The sequence below is a fragment of the Chiloscyllium plagiosum genome, unplaced genomic scaffold, assembly GCF_037043375.1.
Source record: "Chiloscyllium plagiosum isolate Xiang-an unplaced genomic scaffold, Cpla_swu_hap1 HiC_scaffold_16, whole genome shotgun sequence".
Classification (NCBI taxonomy): Eukaryota; Metazoa; Chordata; class Chondrichthyes; order Orectolobiformes; family Hemiscylliidae; genus Chiloscyllium; species Chiloscyllium plagiosum.
The window spans coordinates 84225991-84244052 of record NW_028270154.1 but is presented as its reverse complement, the minus strand read 5'-3'; the positions used below and the strand labels follow the sequence as shown (position 1 = coordinate 84244052).

The 18062-nt window shown below is 45.2% G+C and overlaps 1 protein-coding gene across 4 annotated transcripts in view; it reads left to right on the top strand.

The window, feature by feature from the left end:
* The window catches only part of LOC122556804 (dihydropyrimidinase-related protein 3-like), a 270164-nt gene that overhangs the window by 150116 nt on the left and 101986 nt on the right, over window positions 1-18062 (top strand). For all 4 annotated transcript variants that reach the window (XM_087995490.1, XM_087995488.1, XM_087995487.1 and 1 more), the window contains exons 4-7: window positions 2406-2570; window positions 11655-11716; window positions 14341-14421; window positions 15257-15325. In XM_087995490.1, the coding sequence (XP_087851616.1) occupies window positions 2406-2570; window positions 11655-11716; window positions 14341-14421; window positions 15257-15325 (377 nt within the window). The remainder of the gene's footprint in view (window positions 1-2405; window positions 2571-11654; window positions 11717-14340; window positions 14422-15256; window positions 15326-18062) is intronic.

Here is an 18062-nt window from a genome sequence, read left to right as displayed (position 1 = left end):
AACTACAAATTGAACGGGTAAGGTTTCGTGAACGTTGTAGAAGAAAACAATCTCTTCAAAAAGTCTTTTTTATCTTGTGTACATTCTAGGCTGCTGGCATTTAGTCAGCATCTCAGGATTGACATTTTTTTTTGCGTAAGCGACACCAACAAATTACACTTTGGTCATGCCTTTAACTTAATGGCATGTCACAAGACGGTCACAAAACCAAGTGTCGCAGAAGGAAATCTTAGATCAGACGGCTGAGGAGCAGCTGAAACAAGGAAAGTGACGTGGAATGGCAAATAGGTTTAGGGAGTAATTGATGTGGAGTTGCCGGTGTTGGACTGGGGTGGACAAAGTTAAAAATCACGCAACATCAGGTTATAGTCCAACAGGTTTATTTGGAGGCACGAGCTTTCAGAGCGCCGCTCCTTCATCAGGTGGTTGTAAGTTTAGGGGGGTGTACGTAAGACGTAAGGGACCTGAGGCAAATTAATGCATAGTCACTCGTGGCGCAGTGTGTAAAATTTGGGAATCATGAGATGCCAGAGTTAGGAGTCCAGATATTTTGGATTGAAACAGGTAAGCCAATTAGTTTACCATTTCTCAATGGGAAAATGTTAGATTAGATTAGATTATATTACTTACAGTGTGGAAACAGGCCCGTCGGCCCAACAAGCCCACACCGACCCGCCGAAGCGCAACCCACCCATTCCCCTGCACTTACCCCTTTTACCTAACACTACGGGCAATTTAGCATGGCCAATTCACCTGACCTGCACATCTTTGGACTGTGGGAGGAAACCGGAGCACCCGGAGGAAACCCACGCAGACACAGGGAGAATGTGCAAACTCCACACAGTCAGTCGCCTGAGTCGGGAATTGAACCCGAGTCTCTGGCGCTGTGAGGCAGCAGTGCTAACCACTGTGCCACCGTGCCGCCCAAAAAAGAATTGATTTAAAAAAAAGGATGGAATAGTAAAGCATTTAGAAATACAAAATATAATCAGACCGAGTTATTGCGGTTATCTGAGGAGGAAACAGGCAGGATAGATGAAGGGGAGGTACCAGTTATGAAGGAACTGTCTCATGAGGAGAAGTTGTGTAGGTTGGGACTGTACTCAGTGGATCGTTTTTCGAAGGCTGAGTTGCAACATTATTGAAACGTGCAGAATTCTTAAGGCTCTCGATCGAGGATTTTACAAAGTGGTCTCTTCCCCTGCAGGAGATTTTGAGACCAGTGGGCATAATTTTGGATTAAAGGGTCATCCGTTTAGGACAGAGGTGAGGATAATTTTGTTTCTCTTTTGAGGTTAGTCGATCTGTGGAATTCTTTACCACAGAGGACAGTCGAGGCTGGTTTGTTCAGTGTAATCAAGGCGACGATAGACTGATTTTTAATCAGTATGAGAATTAATGGTTGTGGGGGAAAAGGCAAGAGATAAGAGTTGTGGATTAGCAGATCATTGAGTGGAAGCCATGATGTGGAGGTGCTGATGTTGGACTGGGGTTGACTATAACCTGGTGTCTTTTCATTCCTGATGAAGGGCTTTTGCCCGAAACATCGATTTTCCTAATAAAAGCAAATTACTGAGGATGCTGGAATCTGAAACCAAAAGAGAAAATGCTGGAAAATCTCAGTAGGTCTGGCAGCATCTGTAAGGAGAGAAAAGAGCTGATGTTTCGAGTCTAACTGACTATTTGTCAAAGCTTTGACAAAGTGTCAGTTAGACTCGAAACATCAGCTCTTTTCTCTCCTTACAGATGCTGCCAGACCTGCTGAGATTTTCCTGCGTTTTCTCTCTTGACATTAATTTTCCTGCTCCTCAGATGCTACCTGACCTGCTGTGCTTTTTCAGCACCACTCTAATCTAGACTCTGATCTCCAGCATCTGCAGTCCTCACTTTCGCCTTATAGCCTGGTGTTGTTTGAGTTTTAAATTGAAATTTAACTTGGGCGGCTCAGTGGTTAGCACTGCTGCCTCACCGCCAGGACCTGGGTTCGAATCCAGTTTCAGGCGACTGTCTGTGTGGAGTTTGCACATTCTCCCTGTGTCTGCGTGGGTTTCCTCCAGGTGCTCCAGTTTCCTCTCACAATCCAAAGCTGTGCAGGTTACGTGGTTTGGCCATGCTAAATTGCCCATAATGTTCAGGGATGTGTTGGTTAAGTGAATAAGTCAGGGATAAATGTAGGATATGGGAATGGTTCTGGGTGGGTTATCCTTTGGAGGGTCAGTGTTGGGCTGAAGAGCGTGTTTCTACACTGTAGGGATTCTATGACGATGGGAGAGCAGACTTGATGGACTAAATGGCCTATTTCTGTCTTTTATGATCAGGTAAGAAAGGATGCAGCATAAGTGAGTGTGTGTGGACTGTTGCTGGTGCCAGGTACTGATGAGATGTCTCCTTTCCTGTCTCCACAGTTGACCACGTGGTTCCTGAGCCTGAGAGCAGTGTCCTCGGTGCCTATGAGAAATGGCGGGAGTGGGCGGACAGCAAATCGTGCTGTGATTACGCACTGCACGTGGATATCACCGACTGGAATGAGGGTGTGAAAGAAGAACTCCAGACTCTTGTGAAAGAGAAAGGTGTGTTTAATAGCTAACAGCACACACTGTTTCTGTTCTGCGTCTATATCTGATTAATGTGTTAAGTTCACAGAAAACACTCATTAGAAATAACTTCCTTTTAGCTGTCGGTTTATAGTGCCATTATTGGATCAGCAGCCTTTGATGTGACTCCTGTCTTCTTATCTTTTTAGCCTTTCCCATTGGTGCTGATCAATTCACTTCTTTACAGAGTGGTTGATTTTTTTTTTTTGAAGCCCTTCATTTGTTCCTCATTGTCTCTTGGTCCAACTATCTCTGTCTCTATACATTGTAATTTCTGTGTGTCTTAAACTTTACACTTAATTTTCTGTGTTTATCTCCCTCCCTCCACTCTGCCCCCATCCCTCCCCACCTCTGCCTCCTTCCCTCCCTCCCTCCTCCCACTCTGCCTCCCTCCCTCCCTCCCTCCCTCCCTCCTTCCCTCCCTCCTTCCCTCCCTCCTTCCCTCCCTCCTTCCCTCCCTCCTTCCCTCCCTCCTTCCTTTACTCCCTCCCCCCTACTCTGCCTGTCTCCCTCCTTCACTTCCTTTCCCCCACTCTGGCTCCCTCTCCTCTCCTCCGGTTATACTCTCTCCCAACCTCTTCCATCAGAGAGAAGATATTAGAGTTTGAATAGATGTACAAATAGATTTATGAACAGCTTTTTCCCCACTGTTATCACACTTTTGAACTGACCTCCTGCATGTTAATCTTGACCCTCTCCTCTCCCCGTCTCCCCCCCCCCCCCCCCCTCCGCCTTTCCCTCCCACCTTGCCCTCGCCACCTCCTCTACAGCAAAACCACTGTATACTACAATTTGTTCTGCTATGCTGATACACAATTTATGGTACACTGTGCCTGGATAGGACGCAAAACAACACTTACCACTGTACCTTAGTCCATCTGGCAACAATAAATCAATACTTTGCCTCCATCCCCCTTACTCTGCCTCTTCCACACCTTCCCCCCCCCCTCCCCCCCACCCCACCATCACCACCACCACCACCACCAACAAATCTCTCTCAACCAATCTCCCACCATCCTATTATTTATTTTACCAGAGACACTACACAGTCTTTTAAGAGATTTCCCACGATGTAGGTGGGGCCTGCTGAAGAATCTGAATGAGATGAGCCTAGTCTGGGATTGCAACCAAACATTTGGGATAATCAGAACAATATTGCTGTATTGCTGCAGAGGAACCTCTATTATCCGAATGATTCGAGTGGGGAGTATTTTGTTCAGATAATTGAATGCCGGATAACCGAGGTTCCTCTGTAATAGCTTAACCAGCAGCACAAGCATCATAGACCTGACTCTGTGAGAATCTTGTTATGGTGAATGATTTTTCACCAACAGCTCATTCATCTATTGATGAAGTTTATAAACAGTGCAGACTTAGTGGGCCGAAGGGCCTCCTCTGTGCTGTACACCTCTGTAAAGGGAGTGGACGTTTCCAGTGCTAGGGAAGTCAGGAACTGCAGGATAGCGGAAGGGGGATGCCAGTTTATTAACGGAGTGAGTAGATCTCATCTGGAATGCTAGGGTTGAATCAGATTTCAAAACGAAATTAAATAAAAGGATAATTCCTTGGGTTATTGTGCAGAAAAAGGAGTGGAGCGGGACTAATTTGGTGGCTTTGGAGAGAGAGCTCAGTCATAATAGGCTGAATGCCCGCCTGTACTATATTTCTATGGTGTGACATATGCTGGCGCAGTAGTTTGGCATTGCACAGTGAGTTTCCAAAGCCTGTACAGTGTGTCAGCGGATTGATTCAAGGTTCTGCCCTTTCCTGTTCACCAAAGAAATCATTCATTGTTTCACAGGACCCAAAGGGCCAAGTTAAGTGGAGCACTTGGTAAACTTGCAAAGCTGACCTGATGTGTACCCTAGGATATTAGATTAGATTAGATTAGATTACTTTACAGTGTGGAAACAGGCCCCTCGGCCCAACAAGTCCACCCCGCCCCGCTGAAGCGCAACCCACCCAGACCCATTCCCCTACATTTACCCCTGCACCTAACACCACGGGCAATTTACCGTGGCCAATTCACCTGACCTGCACATCTTTGGACTGTGGGAGGAAACCGGAGCACCCGGAGGAAACCCACGCAGACACGGGGAGAACGTGCAAACTCCACACAGTCAGTCGCCTGAGGCGGGAATTGAACCCGAGTCTCTGGCGCTGTGAGGCAGCAGTGCTAACCACTGAGCCACCGTGCCGCCCACTTAAATTCTAAACACCAAAATTGGAGGGAAGGAGTTTTTCAACCACAAATTGCAGACAGTTAGCATGCAGGTGCAGCAAATAAGGGAAAATGGAAAACCTGGGTTTTATTGCAAGGGAAATGGGTGATTAAAAAATAGCGGAGTCTTGATACAACTGTACAGGGTTACTTGTGAGTCAGCAACTGGAGTATTGTGTACAGTTTGATCTCAGTCTATACTTGCATTGGGAATGGCTCAGAGCAGGTTCACCTTTTTTGCTGGAGTGAAGATGTTGTCTTTTTAAGGAAAATGTTGAACCTGTACAGATCGCAGAAGTAGGGTTGTCTTTATGGAAATCTATACCGTTAGGAGGGTGCAGGGCAGGATTGATGATGAAAGATACTTCCCTTCATGCACAGTGACCAAAACTCTCCAGAAGTAAAAGAAGGACATGACAGTATGGAGGAGATTATGAGCCAGGGATGGGTGCTGTCTGGGGGGAGGGGGAGGGGGAGGGGGTGTTGGAGTGGATGTTTCCTGCTTCGTCAAGCTAAAGGCCAAAAGAGACAGGGCATCCCAGCAACTAGCATGTTTCGACACGGAAGTGAGGAGAAAGAATCAGCAAAAATTGCAGATGCTATATTAGCTAGAGAGTGGTGAATCTATGGAATTCATTGCCACAGAAGGCTGTGGAGGCCAGGTCATTGAGTATATTTAAGACTGAGACAAGTTCTTGAGTATCAATGGGATTAAGGGTTACGGGGGAGAAAGCGGGAGAATGGTGTTGAGAAACCTATCAGCCATGATTGAATGGTGGAGCAGTCTCAATGGGCTGAATGGCCTAACTTCTGCTCCTATGTGTTATGGTCTTATCAGGGTGGCCCAGTGGCTCAGTGGTTAGCACTGCTGCCTCCCATCGCCAGGCACTGGGTTGGATTCCAGCCTCAGGTGACTGTCTGTGTGGAGTTTGCACATTCTCCTCGTGTCTGCATGGGCTTCCTCCAGGTGCTCTGGTTTCCTCCCACAATCCAAAGGTTAAGGTGGATTGGCCATGCTTGTCTCTAGGGATGTGCAAGCTAGGTGGGTTAGCTGTTAGAAATGTGGGGTTTCAGGGAGAGGGTAGGTCTGGGTTGGATGTTTTTTTTGGAGGGTCAGTCTGGGCTTGGTGAGCGAAACAGCCTATTTCCACACTGTAAGGATTCCATGTACTGATCCAACCCGTTTTGCCTACTTCAAGATGTACTTTTTGGAGCTTCAGTGTGACCAGTATGTTCATTTCCAAGTGTAACTGTCCTCTTTGCAACTGGCCTTTCCCTCTGGGCCTGAAGGTCGGCCACCAATATAGGCCAGTCCTTCAAATCCTAGGATACTAGGTCACTCTACCCTCGTAGGGGAAATTGGAATTTGGGGCACAGTTCAAAAACAAGGAAAACATATTAAAAACTATTGATATTTGAAGAGGAGCTTTCTAGACGTCCATTTTGAGGCAATCAAGGTGAGTTGGACCAGCATACAGGTTGCTCTGTTGTAACACGTGTTTCATTAATGCAAATTCGCTGTAACGTGATTGATGATTTGGGGGCACTGTTTCTAAAGCGCAAACTTTTAAAATGAGTGTTGACTGTAACATGATTACATCACCAACACTTCAAGCACTGTTTCTTAAGGTGCAATCTTTCTATAACGCTGGGTTGCTCAAGGACACGACCATCGCGTTATTACGTGAACTGACTGTATGTCGTTTGTCAGAACCCAAGGTTTATCCTCTGGGAGAGGAGAAATTTCTTTGAGGGTTGTTTGTCTTCTGCATTTTCTTCCCTGGAGAGCAGTAATGACTGCTTTAGTAAATCGGCTGAACACTGAGTCTGAGTTTTAATAAACAGGCTTCAAAGTGTGCGGAGCTGGAAATGTGTTGCTGGAAAAGCGCAGCAGGTCAGGCAGCATCCAGGGAACAGGAGAATCGACGTTTCGGGCATAAGCCCTTCTTCAGGCTTAAACCCTTCTTCAGGCTTATGCCCGAAACGTCGATTCTCCTGTTCCCTGGATGCTGCCTGACCTGCTGCGCTTTTCCAGCAACACATTTCCAGCTCTGATCTCCAGCATCTGCAGACCTCACTTTCTCTTCAAAGTGTACGGAGACTACCAGACAGAAAAGTGAGATTAAGACTGCATTCATTTCAGCCACTATCTTATTGAAAGGTGGATAGGCTTGAGGAATGGAATGGTGGCTTCTTACTCCTATATTTGGTGATTGTATGGGTTTGAGGGGGAATTGACCCTCAAAATATTTTAGGAAGGTAGCCGAGACCCTAACCTTTTCTTTCTTTTAAAGCCAAATGTGAAGTGTCATGTTCCCGATGCAATGACTGTTCAAACTACTCCACGTTAGGCAAAACATAATTTATTTTAAACACTGTGGTTAATATAAAAACAAAAGAAAGAGCAATTTAAAATAACTTAATTATCAGAAAACATAACTGAATAATCGATATAATACCTGTTACTAATCAACTGTTCCAATGTAGAAACATCCCGTAAACTCACCCACTTGGCAAAAAGGTAAATTCAGACACAGATTCTCACATGCAGTTTTCCAATCCAGGAGGAATAAACAGGAACAGAGAATTCAGAGAGTGAAGCAGATAGGAATAAATTACTGAAACTTCCCGCTTTTTCGGAGACCCCTAACAGCTTCTGACTGCTACAGCCAAAAAATTAATGGAACAGCCTGTTCAATCTGCTGCCATTGTTCAGATTCTTCCAAAATAAAAACCATCCTAAAAGCCTCACATGTTTGTTACTTAAGTTGTCTTCAATAGCCAGTACAGCATCTCTACCTTTCCAACTTCTCTTCAAAAAGACAAAATAACCTTTTAAAGTGACAGCATCATCAATTGGGTGAGGGATTAAACCATTAGAAACCTAAATCCTGACCCAAACTCACCTTCACAGCAATCATCCCGTCATAGAGATGTACAGCACTGAAACTGACCCTTCGGTCCAACCAGATATCCTAACCTAATCTAGTCCCATTTGCCAGCATTTGGCCCATATCACTCTAAACTGTTCCTATTCATATACCCATCCAGATGCCTTTCAAATGTTGTAAATGTGTCAGCCTCCACCACTTCCTCTGGCAGCTCATTTCACACATGTACCACCCTCTGCATGAAAAGGTTGCCCCTTTGGTCTATTTTATATCTTTCCCCTCTCACCCTAAACCTATGTCCTCTAGTTCTGGACTCCCCCACCCCCAGGGGGAAAGACCGTGTCTGTTTATCCTATCCATGCCTCTCATGATTTTATAAACCTCTATAAAATCACCTCTCAGCCTGCGACATTCCAGGGAAAACCGCTCCAGCCTATTCAGCTTCTCGCCCTGTAACTCAAACTCTCCAACCCTGGCAACATCCTTTCCGAAACCTTTTAAGTTTCACAACATCGATCTGATAGGAAGCCACTGTGAGATTTTTCACAGGTGGAGCAAATGGGGATCGTGACTGTTGGGGAGTGAGTCCTGAAGGACTGAGGGAGCGGCAATGTATTTCCCAAGTCAGGCCACTGTGTGTCTTGGAGAGGAGCTTGTAGGCTGTGGTGTTCCCATGTACCTGCTGATCTTGTCCTTCCAGATGGCAGTGGGCACAGGTTTGAAAGGTGCTGTTGAAGGAGCCTTTGAGTTGTTGCAGTGTATCTTGCAGCCAACGCACACACTGCAGCTACTGAAGGGAAAATGCTGTTAATTTACATCATTGAAGTCTAACTTTGGAGGATTCGGATTCCCAAGTGACAGAAAAGCTGGCAGCAGCTAACCCAGGGAGCTGCGATTGGATCCAGGTGGTGAATATTTCCTGTTCAGCTCCTGATTCCGTTGTGCACAGCCCTTGGTTATCAACTCCCTTCAACCCTTAACCTTTCTGATTTGTCTTGCCCTAGCTCTTGAGTCATAGAGATGTTCAGCACAAAATCAGACCCTTTGGTCTAACCCGTCCATGCCAACCAAATATCCCAACCCAATCTAGTCCCACCTGCCAGCCCTTGGCCCATATCCCCCTGGAACCTTCTTATTCCTCTACCCATCCAGATGCCTTTTAAATGTTGTAATTGTACCAGCGTACACCACCTCCTCTGGCAGCTCATTCCATATACGCGCCACCCTTTGCATGAGAAAGTTGCCCCTTAGGTCCCTTTTAAATTTTTCCCCTCTCATCCTAAACCTATGCCCTCTAGTTTTGGACTCCCCCAAAGTCCTTGTCTGTTTATCCTATCCATGCCCCTCATGATTTTATAAACCTCTGTAAGGTCACCCCTCAGCCTCTGATGTTCCAGGGAAAAGAGTCCCAGCCTATTCAACCTCTCTGTTTAGTCCAAATGTTGCAATCCTAGCAACATTCCTATAAATCTTTCCTGAATCCTTTCAAGTTTCACTGTATCCTTTCTCTCGGAGGGAGACCAGAATTGCACGTAATATTCCAAGAGTGGCCTAACCAATGTCCTGTACAGCCTCAACATGACCTCCCTACTCCTAAAATCAATGCTCGGACCAAAAAACGCCGCCTTCACTATCCTATCTCTCTGAGACTCCACTTTCGAAGAACTATGAGCCTGCAGTCCACGGTCTCTTTGTTCAGCAACACTCTCCAGGACCTTACCATTAAGTGTACAGGTTCTGCCCTGATTTGCCTTTTCAAAATGTAGCACCTCACATTTTATCTAAATTAAACCCCATCTGCCACTCCTCAGCCCATTGGCTCATCTGCTCAAGATCCTGTTGCACTCTGAGGTAACATTCTTCGTTGTCCACTGGGCTTGAGTCCCCCTAATTCCCAGTCCCCTTCTCTCTGGCCTTTGGTTTTCCCCTCTCTGTCTAGGCCTCCTCTTTTCTAGTTTCTCCCCTGTCCTTTTTCAGGTGTCTGAAATCAGGACCCCTCCTTTGTATTTCTCACCACTGCATCCCCTTATCCAGTCTGACAATGTAGCGCAGACATCTGCATTATGCCTGTATATAGTTATGGTTGTGTTTGTGCCATAGTGATGCCCAGTCTGTGAATTGAGAGATAAGCTTCTTGTATTGCTGATGTGTTTTGAAAGCTGGTCGCAGATGGTACCATTTAAAGCGTAATAGGCCCACCATGAATTATTCAGTGAAAAGTGATTTCTAAAGTAACGCTGAGCATGTTGTGTGGAAATGGGAAATATTATTTATTTATGAAATATTTGAATATAAATATTCAAATATAAATATTTAAATATAAATAAATATTTGAAAGGAAAACATTTAAAATATTGCTGCAACATACTTCAGCAAAGCAAGCCTGCAGTCAGTTAACAAATTGTCCTTTAATTTGTTGCAAGAATATTCAATGCATTTTAAGGCTATAGATATTTAACTTAATTGGCAGCATTTTCAAACCTGATTTAAAAGAAGTTTCAGAAAAGTACTGTCGATTAAAGTGCGAAAGTTGAAGTTTGAAGTCTCATCCTCTCTCAAAAAAACGAGTGTTGACTTAAAAGCAGGTCATAACATCCTGTAAGTGAAGACAGTTTTCGAATGGGAGGGCAAAATGTGTCAGCACTGGCCTGCAGGGCCGAAGGGCCTGTTTCTGTGCTGTTTTGTTCTTAGTGTAAAAGTGTCTCTCTGACGTGATGGTGTATAGTCGCAATTTTGTAATGTGATTTGCGATTGATGCCAAGGACGGGTGTGTCTTAAACGCTCTCATTATTTGCAGCCCAGCACATTTGCCTCTGATCTTTAGCCCTGAATTGTAAGGTTTCTGCAATTGATGCGTGCGTTTGTGTGGTTACAAAATTCTAACACCAGTCATAGCTGAAATAATCGGGATGTTTTCTATATTCACTCATGGGACGTGGGTGTGGCTGGCTGGCCAGCATTTATTGCCTGTTCCTAGTTGCCTTTGAACTGAATGGCTTGCTAGACCATTTCAGAGGGCAGGTGAGAGTCACCCACATTGCAGTGGGTCTGGAGTCACATGTAGGCCAGGCCAGGTGAGGATGGCAGATTTCCTTCCCTGAAGAACATGAGTGACCCCGGATGGGTTTTTCCTGACAATCGACAATGGCTTCATGGTCATTAGTAGATTCGTAATTCCAGATTATTATTGAATTCAAAATCCACCGTCTACCATGACAGGATTCGAACCCAGGTTCCCGGAACATTAGCTGAATTTCTGAATTAATAATACCACTAAACCATTGCCTCTGCCTTTTTTATGTTTTTTGGGGGGTGGGAGACGTCAAAATTTGCAATTATATGAAAAATGATTTTTCAGCATCATAAAAATGGGTATAACTTAATGCCGAGCAAAGCTACAATTTACGGTGTTCCTTAACACATTTAAGAGTCGAGATCAGAATGTTGCTGGAAAAGCACAGCAGCTCAGACAGCATCCGAGGAGCAGGAAAATTGACGTTTCGGGCATGAGCCCTTTATCAGGAATGAGGTCTGCTTTAGAGTAGTCAGTTGGGAAAAGTTTAACTAAACACTTGTTGAATCACTGTGTCAATCCAGCACTTATGAGCAGCACAATTTGAAATGACTTTCAAAATTTATTTTCGTGGAACAACTATGGTTATTTTGGTCGGTAAAAACAATGACTGCAGATGCTGGAAACCAGATTCTGGATTAGAGTGGTGTTGGAAAAGCACAGCAGTTCAGGCTGCATCCGAGGAGCAGGAAAATCGACGTTTCGGGCAAAATCAGGAATACTTTTGGTATAAAGTAACCATTCCTTAATCAACACATTTGTATAGCAGATTGTAGTTTAGTTTCGAAATGGCTTTTGCTCCCTTTCACAATGTATTTTATTCCAGTTTTATTTAACGACATTTTGAAGCTGTGTCTGTGTTTTATTACTGACAGGTGTGAACTCCTTCCTTGTCTACATGGCTTACAAAGATTTATATCAGATGTCCAATGCTGAGGTAAAGATTTCTTTTTACAATGTGAAACCAGTTCTCCTATTCCGTGGCTTCAGTTGTGAGTATCTCCGTCTCAATAGCACGATATCCACATTGTACCTTTGAAGGACACTGATTTGGAGTCATCCTGAGATTCTACAATGTTCAAATTCTTTATTGCCTGATCATCCTGAGGGGTCACAGTATTAGTTACTGCCTTCTATGGCACATCTGGCCAGCTTGTATGAAAATTTACAGTTGTCAACCTAATTCTGAAATAGTAACTTAAGTTTTTTGTCCTTCCATCCTCTCGTAAGTTGCTCCAGGGCCTTCCACCAGTAATATACTGGGTGGCATGGTGGCTCAGTGGTTAGCACTGCTGCCTCATAGTGCCTGGGACCCAAGTTCGATTCCAGCCTTGAGCAACTGTCTGTGTGGAGTTTGCACATTCTCCCTGTGTCTGCGTGCATTTCCTCTGAGCACTTCAGTTTCCTCCCACGGTCCAAAGATGTGCAGGTTAAGTAAATTGACCTGGCTAAATTGCCCATGTTGTCCAGGGATGTGCAGGCTAGGTGGATTAGCCATGGGAAATGTGGGGTTACAGCAATTGGGTGGGGAGCTCTTCAGAGGGTTGATGTAGACTCGAATGGCCAAATGGTCTGCTCCCACACTGAGGGATTCTATGCAACAAGCTCCTGAGATACCAGGCCTCACTTCCTTTCAAATAATCCCAGGGCCCTTTTTTTTTTGCACAGACCCCCACTTGGAGAATTACAAGGAGGGTGACGTGGCCACCTGAGCATTGGACACAGCTCAGTGTTAGACTAGTTCTTTGACACAAGGCTAACCATGTGCATTTTGGGGATATTTAATCTTGGGTTCAAAATGGAAAAGGTAACAGAGCATGAGGGAGGTTTTGGCATTTCATTGCCGTTAAATGCAGCTTCTGAAGTAATTCCATCACCTTGCTGGAATGCAAACCCAACACGTGTTTTTAATGTGGGTGTGTGTTCTGTTTCTCATTGGACTGGATGAGTTAAGCCAGTCCAGGGTGGTGGCTGCCTGTGGAGAGACAGCCTGTTTCTCGCAAGTGTGGGGCATTTGCTCACTGTTTTGTAGAAACCATTATCCTGCGTGTTTCTGATGCTGGGCTCCCCATGTTATCACGGAGATTAGCCAGCAAGTTCCAGCAAAATCGAGAGGAGGTCCTGACTAAACTGAGCCCGGACTTCTGCATTTTCCAGTGAGTGATACCAATGTTGGGTGTGCCTAACCTTGGGAAGGCACTATTCCAGACCTCTGTTGATGTTGTACAGTGACTGATTCCTTTTGGTGACTCAGTCATTGGAACCCATTACATCATTGAGGGCAGTGGAGGATGGTTTAACTCATTCAGGGGCTGTGGGTGTTGCTGACTGGGCCAGTATTTATTGCTCATTCTTAACTGACCCTGAGAAGGTAATGGTGAGCTGTCAACTTAAACTGCTGTCGTCCTTATAGGAGCCCATGCATTGTTGGTGGGGAGTGTGCTTCAGGATGTTGACACGTAACAGTGAAGGAGCAAGAATATACTTTGGAGCCAGGATGGTGGGGCATTTGGAGATTGACCACTTTAGATTAGATTACATTACAGTGTGGAAACAGGCCCTTCGGCCCAACAAGTCCACACCGACCCACCGAAGCGCAACCCACCCATACCCCTTACCTAACACTATGGGCAATTTAGCATGGCCGATTCACCTGACCTGCACATCTTTGGACTGTGGGAGGAAACCGGAGCACCCGGAGGGAACCCACGCAGACACGGGGAGAACATGCAAACTCCACACAGTCAGTCGCCTGAGGCGGGAATTGCACCCGGATCTCCGGCGCTGTGAGGCAGCAGTGCTAACCACCGTGCTACCCACTAATTCGTCAGTAACTTAATTATGGGGGTGTAGTGGGGAGGTGGGTAAGTTGGTGAAGGCTGAGCTCAGTGGACCCTGTTGTTTGTAGCTGATGGCGTTCCCATGTCATTGGCTAGATAGCTAAGGTGGTCTTAGGCACTCCCTCCCTCCCCTTCTCCACCGGTCCTACCCGTGGAAAAGGAGAAGTGGGAAAAGTTTTAGACCGGACGGTAGGTATACCGCACCTCCGAAATATAAACACGAGAGTAGGATTCCTGATGAAGGGCTTGTGCCCGAAACACTGACTCTCCTGCTCCTCGGATGCTGCCTGACCTGCTGTGCTTTTCCAGCACCGCACTCTGATCTCCAGCATCTGCAGTCCTCACTTTCTCCGAGTAGGACTTTGGCCTTATTGACTAGTCCCAGAGGAGGGGTAAATTGTAGGAAACACTGAGGATGTTGCAGGTTGTGGAGAAATGGTTGACTCAACACCAAAGGGAAGAATTTTATCTGTACTTAATTAATGCCTTTCTTCTCCGGTCCTGTACTGCTTTAATTTAAGTCATAGGATGGGAGGGAGAGCTGAGGGAGTCAAGGGGGAAATGAAATCTCTTGAATTCCCCATTTCCTGCCAGAGACTGTGGGCTGCTTGTGTAAATGAGGAGACACTTATCCATCTGGTGGAACAGGGGATGTTGCAATCCATTGCTGAACCTGTTGCAAACATTTCATTTTGGTGTTTTTTTTCCAATCCCTTTCCAGCTCTATGATATCTGCAAGTACATGGGAGACCTTGGAGGGATAATGCAAGTCCACGCGGAGAATGGAGATATCATTGCCCAGGTCAGTGCGTTGAGACTTTGGGTTGAATCGTTGGGAAACACTTAGAGGAATGTTTCTTGGCTGAAGGTCACCGCTTTCTCAGGTGCAAGTCCAGCCTCTGAGAGCACCAGCCAATCTGATGTAGTTTATGTCAGTGTGGCAAGTTCAGTGCTCTTCGCAAAGCTTCCTGACAGAAGTTTCTAAGATTGTCAATGGCATGGATAGAGTGGAAAGTTATGAGGCTTTTTCTCAGGGTGGAGGGGTCAATTATTAGGGGACACAGGTTCAAGGTGCGAGGGGGGGGGATGTTTAAAAGAGATGTGCAAGGCACATTTTTCACACAAAGGGTGGTGAGTGCCTGGAGCGTGCTGCCAGAGGAAGTGGTGGAAGCAGACACAACAGCATTCAGGAAAAACCTGGACGAATACATGAGTAGGAAGGGAATAGAGAATTCTGTCAGTGAAGGCAGTTTTAATATGGAAGGGCAAAATGTGTCAGCGCAGTCTTGGATGGCCGAAGGGCCTGCTCCTGGGCTGTATTGTTCTTTATTCTCTCCACCTTTTTGAGATTTCCCTCAGTTTTGACTGACTATTATGCACACATTGATAGAGATTGACCATTTGGATTAGTCAATAACTTAATTATTGGATTATGGGGGGATTGGGTGAGGTGGGGGAGTTAAGTTGGTGAAGGCTGAACTTGATGGACCTTTTTTGTCTTCCACCCGCTCCCAACCCCACCCCCACCCCCACCATTCTTTTCAATTTTGAGATTTGCATGTCTCATTAAATGCTCCTCATCAGAGAATTTCACTCAGCAGTGCTTACCATACATGGTTTGTTTCCCTTTGTTACAGGAACAGAAACGCTTGCTGGAGATGGGGATCAGCGGTCCAGAGGGCCACGTACTCAGTCGACCAGAGGAGGTAACGAGACGAGCAATTTTAGTCTCTTCCTGCATGAAGTACTTTGCGACATCGGGGAATGCATCAACCAATTTGCAAATGTGCCCGCTGTCAGGGTAAATGATGGTGTTTGAGCGAACAGAGGCACTGGGCAGCTCTCTCGGATTGTACTACTTAGTTTTCAGTATCTCTCATAATGAGCCTAGAGACAATGTGCTTTAAACAGCAAAACACCGAAGAGGAACATGAAGGGAATCAGAAGACAATTAAGTTTCCTTTGTTGCTTCTGTTTCATTAAGACTGACCTTTGACCTTGTCATTAGTTCCAGTGAGAGGTTTGGGTATTTTACAATCTGTTTTTTTCTCTCTGTGAACGTCAATGTTGATCGTGCAAAGATATTAACTTGCCTTGGTTTCACACTGGCTGCTGCCTCTGTCCTAGGGTCCTGCAACACACCCCTCGGTCCAACCAGTCCACACCGACTCTATTCCCAAGATAAACCTGCCTGCTCCTGGCCCATATCCCTCCAAACCTTTCCTATTCATGAACTTATCCAAATGTCTTTTACACTTCAAAGTTTGGGAGAAGATTTGTAGCTCGGGTGCTCGTTGTTGTGGTTCTGTTCGCCGAGCTGGGAATTTGTGTTGCAGACGTTTCGTCCCCTGTCTAGGTGACATCCTCAGTGCTTGGGAGCCTCCTGTGAAGCGCTTCTGTGATGTTTCCTCCGGCATTTATAGTGATTTGTACCTGCCGCTTCCGGTTGTCAGTTCCAGCTGTCCGCTGCAATGACAAGCAAAATGAGTTCGACTGGGACAACACTACTATTATAGGACAAGCCAAACAGAGAACAGCCAGGGAATTCTTAGAGGCATGATATTCATCCATGGATTCAATCAATAAACACATCGACCTGGATCCAATATACCGGCCACTGCAGCGGACAGCTGGAACTGACAACCGGAAGCGGCAAGTACAAATCACTATAAATGCCAGAGGAAACATCACAGAAGCGCTTTATAGGAGGCTCCCAAGCACTGAGGATGTCACCTAGACAGGGGACGAAACGTCTGCAACACCAATTCCCAGCTCGGCGAACAGTCTTTTACACTTTGTAACTGTACCCATATCCACCACTTCCTCTGGCAGTTCATTCCACACACAAACCACTCTGGGTAAAGTAAAGTTGCCCCTCGTGTTCTTTTAAAATCTTTCTCCTCTTGGCTTAAAAATATGGTCTCTCATTTTTACCACTCCCCACCCTCTGGAAAAGACCCTTGTCATTCACCTTATTTATGCCCCTTATGATTTTATAAACCTCAATAAGGTCTCCCCTCAATCTCCTATGCTCCAGTGAAAGAAGTCTTCTAACTACTTAACTCTGTGATCTGATTGTATTGCTTGCAAGACAAAGCTTTTCACTCTGCCTCGGTACACGTGACAATAAATTCAATTCAATTCAAACCCCAGACTATCCCTAAAACTCAAAACCTCCATTCCCAGCAGCATCCTGGTTATCTTTTCTGAACCCTCTCCTGGTTTAATAATATCCTTCCTGTAACAGGATGGCCAGAACTGCATACAGTATTCCAGAAGAGGCCTCACCAACGTCCTGGAGAGGCTCGACATGACGTCAGGTTTAACTGTTTGAAGAAGAGTTTCCCTGTTGTTGACTTTCTGAAGAGCGTTGAATGAGTGCCCTTTAGGGTTGGTTCATCAAGTGTCAGTGTGATAGCTTCTTCCTGAGGCAGCTCGATAATACTAAAGCCAGGGCAGGAGAAACTCCCGACAAATGATATTCACCTTTTGACCCAGTCAGAGCTAAGGAGGAGTAAGGATGTTTGGTCACTGTTGGGACTCCTGACTCAACAGCAAAGTTAGTTGCTTGGCAACACTTCCTTGTTGCATGAATAAAAACAAAACATGCGGACTGGCTCAAGTTCTAGGTCAGTTCTCCTGGTCAAGGCTATTGATTGGCTTTGTTGTGGAACTCGCAGCATTAAAATACAACCATGAATCACACGCAGAGCTCTCCTTTGTAACATTGGTTCACAACCTTAGAAAATTATTATTTTGGGGGAAAAATACTTCAGTACACTTAGAATATGACCAATCAAAATTAAGGAAAATCAGCCATGTGGTTAAAGATTGAAAACAATTTATTTTATTGTGCAGAGAAAAGGGGAGAAAATAGTTAAATTTTGAAAATTACAAAGGGGAAGGGAAAATTGAGACAAGTGAGGAGGAACAATTAAGACTTGCAATCTTGGCTAAAACTAATTCACTGAACAATCAGTCTTTATTTTAGCTTCACAATGAACTGAGATGAGATCTTGTATGAAAGTCTGCTTGATTCTGCTCACAAGTGTTGACCTGCTAACACTTACAGGGAACATACTGATGTATACTTAGCCAGCTCTCTGCCACAGTATCTTTTAGGGTTAGGGTGAATCCTGTAGGACACCACAATTCATGGTTAGTTTACAGTTAGTCTCTTTGGAGATTATTAATGCACAGAGTTACTGCGGTGCACTGGTGACTGTATGTCACATTGTCAGACGTGCTGTGTTTCGGATAAGATGGCTGAGATCGAGGCCTGTTCAAGTGGAAATAAAAAATTCTGCACATTGTTACAAAGAAGAGCAGTGGAATTATTCCTGGCCAGTATTTGTCCCTCAATCAAATCACCAAAAAAAAGACTATCCTGTCACTGTTACATTGCTGTTTGTGGGAGCTAACTCTATGTAAATTGGCTGCTTA